Source organism: Gymnoscopelus braueri (assembly GCF_963280865.1).
Source record: "Gymnoscopelus braueri genome assembly, chromosome: 10".
Classification (NCBI taxonomy): domain Eukaryota; kingdom Metazoa; phylum Chordata; class Actinopteri; order Myctophiformes; family Myctophidae; genus Gymnoscopelus; species Gymnoscopelus braueri.
In genome coordinates this window covers 45,213,387-45,222,981 of record NC_137611.1, presented here as the reverse complement: position 1 = coordinate 45,222,981, position 9,595 = coordinate 45,213,387, and the positions used below count along the sequence as shown (strand labels likewise).

The 9,595-nt window shown below is 41.8% G+C and overlaps 2 protein-coding genes across 3 annotated transcripts in view; one reads left to right on the top strand and one right to left on the bottom strand.

Moving 5' to 3' along the window:
- Window positions 1-9,595, top strand: part of LOC308093091 (nuclear receptor coactivator 2-like) — a 208,974-nt gene that overhangs the window by 156,357 nt on the left and 43,022 nt on the right. The window lies entirely within an intron of this gene.
- LOC308093112 (tubulin alpha-1B chain-like) overlaps window positions 1,879-9,595 on the bottom strand; it is a gene marked incomplete at its 5' end in the record, with an annotated part of 213,967 nt that continues 206,250 nt past the window's right edge. Inside the window, 4 exons of one of the 2 annotated variants that reach the window (XM_080439333.1) lie at window positions 1,879-3,594; window positions 3,679-3,827; window positions 4,208-4,427; window positions 6,196-6,264. In XM_080439333.1, the coding sequence (XP_080295459.1) occupies window positions 2,617-3,594; window positions 3,679-3,827; window positions 4,208-4,427; window positions 6,196-6,198 (1,350 nt within the window). In that variant the 3' untranslated portion in view covers window positions 1,879-2,616. Of the gene's footprint in view, window positions 3,595-3,678; window positions 3,828-4,207; window positions 4,434-6,195; window positions 6,265-9,595 lie in introns of those variants that run through there. The other variant, XM_080439332.1, reaches the window with a different exon arrangement.

Here is a 9,595-nt window from a genome sequence, read left to right as displayed (position 1 = left end):
TATTATTATTATTATTATTATTACCATCATCATTAGTATTATTAATATTATTACAATTATTATTATTATTGTTATTATTAATATTATTGTTATTATTATTATTATTATTATTAAAACTATTATTGTTATTATTATTATTGTTGCTATTATTATTATTACAATAATAATTCTTATTATCATTATTATTATTGTTAACTTTTTAGAGTTAAAGCAGCACTATGTAACTTTTTTTTAAGAATGCATTTTAATTTTGTCCAATCTGTATGGTAGAGTACTGCATGTTAATACAATGGGTGTGTTCGGAAATGTGCACCGCGAGCACACTCGCCTATTAGTTTGTATTGGCCAGTGCGCTAAGTGCTATATTTCCGAACTCACCCAATATAATGCAATTGGGGTGCTTGTATTTTGACTCCCTGCTCTTCTATTGAGACATTTAGATCGTGTCAAAGGTCATGTCTTACCTAGACACAGGATCTGACACGAATTTTGACCTGAAGGTCAAGATTCAATTTTATCCCCTGAGCAAGCAGACGCACTCTATTAGCTCAATGGTAAAAATGTCTAGCCTGGCTCCAGACCATAGACCCCGCCCACTCCACTGAGTGTAAAGCTTACTTCATGCAACATATCCACGATATCGCCATCTCTTCTCAGTTGCCACGAGAGAACATTTATGTATTTTTGTGTCTTGTCAGAAGATTGTATTATGGAAATAAGCTCTTAAGCTTTTTTACGTTTTTCTTTTTGCTGCGTTCTCACAGATACAAAGCTACAAAGCTACACTGCATTTCTGTTGCTTTGTAGCTTTGTATCTGAAGTGGAAACCATCTCAACCTTTTTGTAGCTGTTGTAGCTTTTGTAGCAGCTACAAACGTTGGATGTATTCTTGTAACTTCATGTCACTAGCGTCCATTGAAAAAGAATGGTAGACTGTATCTTTGTGGCTGCCAGTGTGAACGTCGCATCAAGATAGGCAAGATAGGTCTTAATTGCTTCTTTTTGCATGTGTGCGTGCGCACTACACAGGTCAAGATCATACGCCTCGCCTGGACCTGTGACTTGTCTCCTGTTCACAGGGCCCTCTATTCACTGGTTTCATTAAAGCACAAAAAGGACATCATTCCAAGCCTACATATAGTAGAATAATATTGTACACTAACACTATGCATGTTCTTATTTTACTCGTTGCATCTTTACATACTCTGCATCTTATTCATTGTTTTAAATACTTTGCATCTTCTTCAATTTTGCATTCACATCTGGAACAGAGGGGCTTTGCAGCTACACATGAGTTCTCTACAAACTTGGCAGCAAGAGTGTCCATGTTAAACTTATTGAAAACACATCACTGGTTCAGTGACAGATATTATCCTTCTAATGAATGAGGAGACACTCATGTTTCGATGAGTTATTTCATGCTTTGACTTCATGCCTTACAGGACTCCCTGATGCAACATTACAACACATTTTAGCATAATGGTATAATGTCTCATGCATTATGATAGTATTAGTCACCAGAAGCATGGGTGTGCATTTTCTATAAGTCTAATATGGCGTTTCAAGTTGAATGGGCTTAATATATACCTTGAGGAACCGAATTGAACAGGGCGCCACTTCTCCATTGAATTCATGGATATGGCCGCCATGTTTCTATATGTGGTCGACCTATTACTTTGGATGGTGTCCACGTGCCCTATGGGGGGGTGTCAAATATGAATTTGAATCAAGCCACTTAAAAACTGTCGCACACAAAACCGTGTGTAAATGACCCCAGAAGTTAAAGAGAAATTCCCCTTTAATGAAAGTGCTGTAAACCTCTGCAGTGTTTCTGTACAGAATCTCTCTCCCTTTGAACAAATGACACATATTCCAGTCCATGTTTCAGTTTACAGTTTAAGCATTTAGCAGACACTCTAAATCCAGAGCGATTTACAGTAAGGACACAAGATAATACATCAAATGCATAGAAAGTCTAATAATAAAGTAATACATAAGTAAACCAATAATCTAATAATAACTAATACATACGTAAACCAAGAACTTATCATCAGCCTACATTGAAACTATACTCTCACTATAGGATGACAGGTCAACAATGACCTGGCAACTGTCTACATAACATGCTATCTAGGTTACATTTCCAATGTCAGTGTTTCCTAACCAAAAGTATTGGAAATTACCAAAATGTAATGTGCTTGAAAGCCTTTAAAGACTGTTGGTTGAATTAAGCCATTTCAATATTAGGGCATCTCAAAGTTAATTGGGTCTTATATCAATGATAGCTGAGCTGAACAGAAAATGAAAAGCAAAGCAAAGGTTAGTTTGTTATAGCCTACCTACATGTGAGCATATGTAGTAAGTACCCAAACAGCTTTCACATCTCAGTTACAGCTGTAGCCTACATCAAAACTATGCAAATGTTTTTGCATTTCACCGCATTTTTTAATTAACTACGCAGTCCAATTAGCTGTAGAAATTGAAAGCATTACATCAATGCAAGTGATTACATCACAATTGAAACACAGCAATTAAATAAAATAAAAACAGGAGAGAGGATCTCACATGGCTCATTTTCCCCATCCCATTACTTCCGGTCAACGGCAAAAGAGTGGCCTAGAATTCTTCCCCCTCCTCGTCGTCCTCCCCGACACCGTCAGCGCCCACCTCTTCGTAATCCTTCTCTAGGGCGGCCATGTCCTCTCTAGCCTCAGAGAACTCCCCCTCCTCCATCCCCTCGCCGACATACCAGTGGACGAAGGCTCTTTTGGCGTACATCAGGTCAAACTTGTGGTCGAGGCGTGCCCAGGCCTCCGCGATGGCTGTGGTGTTGCTGAGCATGCACACGGCCCTCTGGACCTTGGCCAGGTCACCTCCAGGAACCACCGTGGGAGGCTGGTAGTTGATGCCCACCTTGAAGCCTGTGGGGCACCAGTCTACAAACTGGATGCTGCGTCTGGTCTTGATGGCTGCGATGGCAGAGTTGACATCTTTGGGCACCACGTCGCCACGGTACAGCAGACAGCAGGCCATGTATTTACCGTGACGGGGATCACACTTCACCATCTGATTGGCCGGCTCAAAGCAGTCGCTGGTGATCTGGGCAACAGACATCTGCTCATGATACGCCTTCTCGGCAGAGATGACCGGGGCATAGGTGGTCAGAGGGAAGTGGATACGAGGGTAAGGCACCAAGTTGGTCTGGAACTCCGTCAGGTCAACGTTCAGGGCTCCGTCAAAGCGAAGGGAGGCGGTGATCGAAGACACAACTTGACTGACGAGCCTGTTGAGGTTGGGGTAGGACGGCCTCTCGACGTCCAGGTTCTTGCGGCAGATGTCAAAGATGGCCTCGTTGTCCACCATGAAGGCACAGTCTGAGTGTTCCAGGGTGGTGTGGGTGGTCAGGATGGCGTTGTAGGGCTCCACTACAGCTGTGGACACCCGGGGAGCCGGGTAGACGGCAAACTCGAGTTTGGACTTCTTCCCATAATCAACAGAGAGCCTCTCCATCAGCAGGGAAGCAAAACCAGAGCCTGTGCCACCACCAAAGCTGTGGAAGAGGAGAAACCCCTGGAGGCCAGTGCACTGGTCACACTGAAAAAAAAAGATAAAAATGTAATCAATTAAAGCTGAATTTAAACAGTTTGCTAATAAAAATCAACTCATTAAGGCCCTCACCAGCTTGCGAATTCTCTCCAGGACCAGGTCAATGACCTCCTTGCCGATGGTGTAGTGTCCACGGGCATAGTTGTTGGCTGCATCCTCCTTTCCTGTGATCATCTGCTCAGGGTGGAACAGCTGGCGGTACGTTCCTGTACGCACCTCATCTGTGAATGGAAGGTTTAAAGGAAAAGGACTTTGTTTTTCCTTAAAGTTTTTATTAAAGGAATACATCAGCCCAATAAAATACTATCAACAAACTCACACCATAAAGCCTTGAATTCATGAAGATTTATTTTAGTTTTTGTCAAATTCCTGAGCCAATAATTCAATATTGGCACTGGCAGTGTCCGCTGCGGTAGGAGACCAATGCAAAACTATATCAAATATAAACTCCTCTCCAAAACAACTCTCACAGTGTAAAGAATGTTTTAAATATGGTTTTGCTCTGGTCAGGATTGGTCTCCCGTTAACTTCAAATTAGTCAAATACTGGATTATCGGCTCAGGAACGCGACAAAAACAAAATGGTAAATGGTTTAACTGACCAATGACAGTGGGTTCCAGGTCAACAAAGACAGCTCTGGGGACATGCTTTCCTGCTCCAGTCTCGCTGAAGAAGGTGCCCGATGAGTCACCACCTACAATAGTCTTATCACTGGGCATCTGTCCGTCAGGCTGGATGCCATGCTCCAGACAGTACAGCTCCCAGCAAGAGTTACCAATCTGGACTCCGGCTTGGCCAACATGAATGGAAATACACTCACGCTGCATAGGAAGAGAGGGAAGAGGGGGGGGGGGATGTTAAATGCACTGCAAGAGACACAATAGGCTCTATGCACAGCAGCCATATTGGAAAGAAATTAGCTTGTAAATGTGCTATTTTCAAATAGCTTAGCTATAAAAGAGGGCTAAAGTGGATAATGCATGTTTTATAATGTAATAATTGATATCTGCAAAGCAATCTGGGAACCCAGAGCCAGTGAGAATGAAAAACAGCGCCCTCTGCTGTTTGTACCATAGATATATAAAGGCTAGATGACTCACCCGCGCTGCTGGCCAATGGAGTACGACGTTGCCACATGGCGGCCATCTTGAAACAGTCATTCATAACATTATGTCTATGGAGCATATACTTTAAAATAACCATAGCGTGCTCAATTTTCATCTGATTTTCAAACGGTTTGGTGTTTTGTAAACACCAAAGATGTAATAAAATTATAAAATTATAAAATAAAATAAAAAATAAAAAAACATTATAATTATAAGTATGCAGTATCATAACTACATCTTTGGTGTTTACAACACACCAAACCGTTTGAAAATCGGATGAAAATTGAGCACGCTATGGTTATTTCAAAGTATATGCACCATAGACATGTTATGAATGACTGTTTCAAGATGGCCGCGGTTGAGCTACGCTTGCGCCGTCCCCTTGAGCCATCTAGCCTTTATATATATCTATGGTTTGCACTATCTCTTGGTCTGCCTTCAGCTTTCACTTCCGGTGGTGCCACTATGTTTTCATTCCCACTAACAATATTTCTACACGGAACACTAACACCACTTCTCCCAGAGAACATGGATCGTTTTGGTTATAAGCCCACTTGTTTCTATGATGAAAGAGTAAGTTCAAATGTGAATATCTTTCCGTGGTTTTGTCTGCTCCGCGGACGCTATTGTTAAATTAGTTTCGGTTTGTTTCGAGGGGGAAAGATCGACGGACACGTGAATCCCGCCCACTACATTTGATTGGGTAAAGCGCGGCCTGCTTCCTGATATGAAGGCACGCCCACTTGTAGCCCAGTGCGTACATGTTATGACGAGCCTTCACGACAGATTCCAACGCAGAGCAGAATCTGTTCTTGAGAGATTATCTGCAAAGTAACTAGTAGTAACTAAAACTAGTAACAAATAATTGTAGTGGAGCAAAAGTACAGTATTTGCCTCTGAGATGTAGTGGAGTAGAAGTAAAAGTATTGGAAATTGGAAACACTCAAGTAAAGTACAAATACCTCAAAATTGTACTTAAGTACAGTACTTGAGTAAATGTACTTAGTTACTTTCCACCACTGCAATTTAACAACCCAAAATAGCCGAAATACAAACTCACAACAATGTGTTGTGACTTGTGAGCTTAGATCAGCTATTTTTGCTGTATTTGTGTTACACTTTAGCCCAAAATGGGGACACTAGGGTTTGACCTCAGCACAAACTACATGTCAAGGAAGTAACATTATACAAACATTTGACTATGTCAACATGGCTGCAATGTCCCCTATTCTGATGAGAACATCTATAGTGTGCGTGTGTGCCTGCAGTTCATTTTAAGGGTCTTGGTTATGGTTTGGGGGTATGAAAATATGGTCATGCAAACCCCCCTACAACAGAAGAAAGAGGAAGTGCTGCATGGTTCTATTGGTTCACACAGGTACAGACACAAGCCAGGTAGTCTTGTTTGATCTACAGTATATAGATGCATATCCTATGTATCATTAGTTTTGGACATCAATAAAGACAGTCAGCAGCGACTTACCATTTTGTCGGGTTGTCTGTCGAGTATAACCAAAAACCACAGCTTTGTTTCTCACTTGAGAAGTGCAGACTGCAGATGTGTAACTTCCTTCCTCCCCACAGACAGACAGCCACTCCTTGATTTGTCTTCTTCTTCTTTTACAGCAGTTGGCATACAGCTTTTTGGTGCATTACTGCCACCTTCTGAGTGTGGATCAGACAAAATACTTACTTCATTTTGTGCCAACAATTGACATTGTTCACCCATAATTCCCATACATTGTTCAGACACCATTCTAACGTCATTCATTACTCAGACCCAGTGGCCTGAGTTGGCACAATTAACCCTTCCCTCAGTGTGTTATCCAAGTCTTCACCAATAGTGTCCACTATGTTGAGGAATCTCCTCACTGCATCCGACACCATTTTGATCCTTTCTGATTTACCCTGCATCTCAACCGCACAATTAATTACCATGGCTATGAATGCCAGGAACTGTCTTTTGAGTGACCATACAGCTATTTTGTTAATCTTTTTTCTTCGTACGGTGTTTTCACTCTTTCCCCTCCGTTCTCTTTACAGCTTCGGCATAATGTGACTCCCATTCCCACTCTGATCCTGTTAGCCTTAGTTTCCTTCCTTTCTTCGTTTGGGACACTGTGCCGACCCTAATGCTACAAAGTGACTTCCATTGCGGTGTAGACACTCTGGTTCTTCTGTTATACAGTCCTCATTGCACCTCTCCTTCCACATCTTCTAACTCTTCTGCACACCGACGCAACATGACCGTATTCTTGGCAACAAATCATCTCATAAGGCCTGACTCTATACGTCACGTAATCCACATATATTCACTCTGGTAGTTCTCCTTCAAATGTCAGACATATGGACTTGGTGTCTTGCCTTCTTGCATCACTAACACCCTCTACTTCTTGTTAAAAAATGTCTGGCTTGATTGTCAGTGGCACATCACTTAATATACCTGCTTCCTCCTCCTATTTCCTCCTTCTCCAAGTGGGAACGTGTGTACTGGGATGCGGGACTCACCAAATTCCATAATAATAATCGCCTTGTATGATTGCTCGTTATTTCTTCACTCAATGATCACTATCCCGCTTTTAGAAACCCTCACTGAGTGACTTAACTCTACCGCCTCGTCTCTCTATAAACTTTCCCACCTCGTGCGGATCTCTGAAAAGTGAAAATACAGTCAGCTTTTACCTCTGCTCTCATCCCCATCACATATCTTTCTTCATGCTCACTTTCTGAATTAATCACTTCTTCTTCATGTCCTCCTCATGATCATCACCAAAATCATTTTCTCCCTCTGACACCATTTCTAACAAACCGCCCTACCGACCACCCAGGTCCTCCTCTCCCTGCCGACATCCGTTCTCTCCCTTCTTGATTTGTACGGCCCTCTTTTTTATAGGACACTGATTGGCTGGGGAGCTTCTCTGTAGTCATCACCAGCCATTGGTTGAAACGGAATTGTAGACAGGGTTGGTGAAATCACTCATTTCAGTGGTATCATGATGGTTTCTTTCTTGTGACATCTTCAAAGTGAATGTGTAAGCTATTCCTTAAATTTTTCAGTAGGACTGTTGTTGCTATGTTATGGTAAATGGATTGCATTTTATAACGCCTTTAGTCTTTCTGACCCTTCAAAGTGCTTTACAATGTATTTCACATTCACCCTTTCACACACATTCACAGGAAACCATGCAAGGCACCAACCAACCCACTCATCAGGAGCAGTTTGGGATTCAGTGTCTTACTCAAGGGCACTTCGACTCGCAGCCTGGAGGAACAGGGAGAGTCTCCTTTCCTGGTGTTTCGCCCAGGTGGACAGGTTTTGAGGTTAGGTGTAGGTATAATTTCTGTGTGGTTAGGGTTAAGCATGGTGTTTGTGAGGTTAGTGTTAGGGTTAAGGTTATAGGTTTAGGCACAGTTTTTGTAAAGTTAAATGTTAGGGTTTAGGCGCAACCTGGGCGACACACCAATGAAAGAGGGAGTCCCTGGAGGAACCGGAGATTGAACTGGGATTCTGGGAACCATCTGATTGCAAGGATGCCGCTCTATCCTGAGCCACTGGCTGCCCTGACATGTATGACTAAGGCCTTTAACTCTGCAACAAGTTATGCAACGTTAATAACAGTGACTTCATGAGTTGGCTTTGGCTTAGGACACCTGGGCCTGATAGGCCTGTAGCGCAATCCATTGGTTCTCAACATCAGGTCCGGGGACCACCAGCGGTCCAAATGGACCCTTAAGGTTCTCTAACTCAGAGAGAGTACAAATGGTGTGTACACGCTCAGAGTTTAGAGATAATTTCTTCCCTTAACCTATTTAGTAAATGTTTCTTCAACCTCCTTCTTTGTGTAGAACCAGGAACTCGGTTTGTCTTCTCCCCCTTTTTAGTATACTTCCTCTCGGGTGCTTCTGTGTTTAATTAGCCTGATTATCAGACTGAAGCTTCCTGAAGCTTGAGTCTGATAATCAGGATAAATAAACACAGAAGCACCCGGGAGGAAGCAGTCCACAAAGTGGAGTGGACGGGGTATATGGTCTGGAGCCAGGTAAAAAAGAATCTGGACATTACGCACAGGTTTGGAAAACCGGGTTCAAATCCAGGGTAGGTTCAAGCTTGTACTTTATAGGGTAGAAGAGAAGAGTTACATAGTGCAGCTTTAAGTTTTTATTGTGCTTATTCCTAATTCACTTTTCTTTTCTCCCTCCGCCATGTAAAGTGACTTTGAGTACTTAATATCTAAAATAAATTTGAGATATTATTATAGTCTTGGATAATATATAGGCCTATTTAATCAAGCAATAAGATTAAAATAAATAAGAAGCTATGTCCTTCCAGAACAAAATAAATAGATTTAGGTTAAATATTACAGTGAAACACATTATACACAATGGTACATCTATAATCTATTTCTGTATATTTTTATGTGAAATATTGGTGAAAAACTATTCAGAGACCCTTTTATTTTGTTATTATTCTGCTTTATTGACCAGGAAAATTATACACAAAATCTTTAACAACTATTCACACACGCGCACGCACACGCACACGCACACACACACACACACACACACACACACACACACACACACACACACACACACTTCAGTAGTTGGCACACACTTATAGCCTAATTAGTGCAAAGTAAAGTAATCACGGCAGTGCGTTTAAGGCTCATACAAATGTCTTAAAATCTGATGAATTTCAAAGTATAAATTATTATTATCCTACTTGAGCATTAGAAAGGTTATAGTGCCCCCTTGTGGTGTGGATCCAACATTGAGATCCCTGCAGTGTGTTGACCTCAAAGAGGCATCTGCATCTCCCTAAACCAACTGTCACTGAATTGTGTTTGAACAACTTTCAACCTGGTGTCCCTATTCTGGGCATG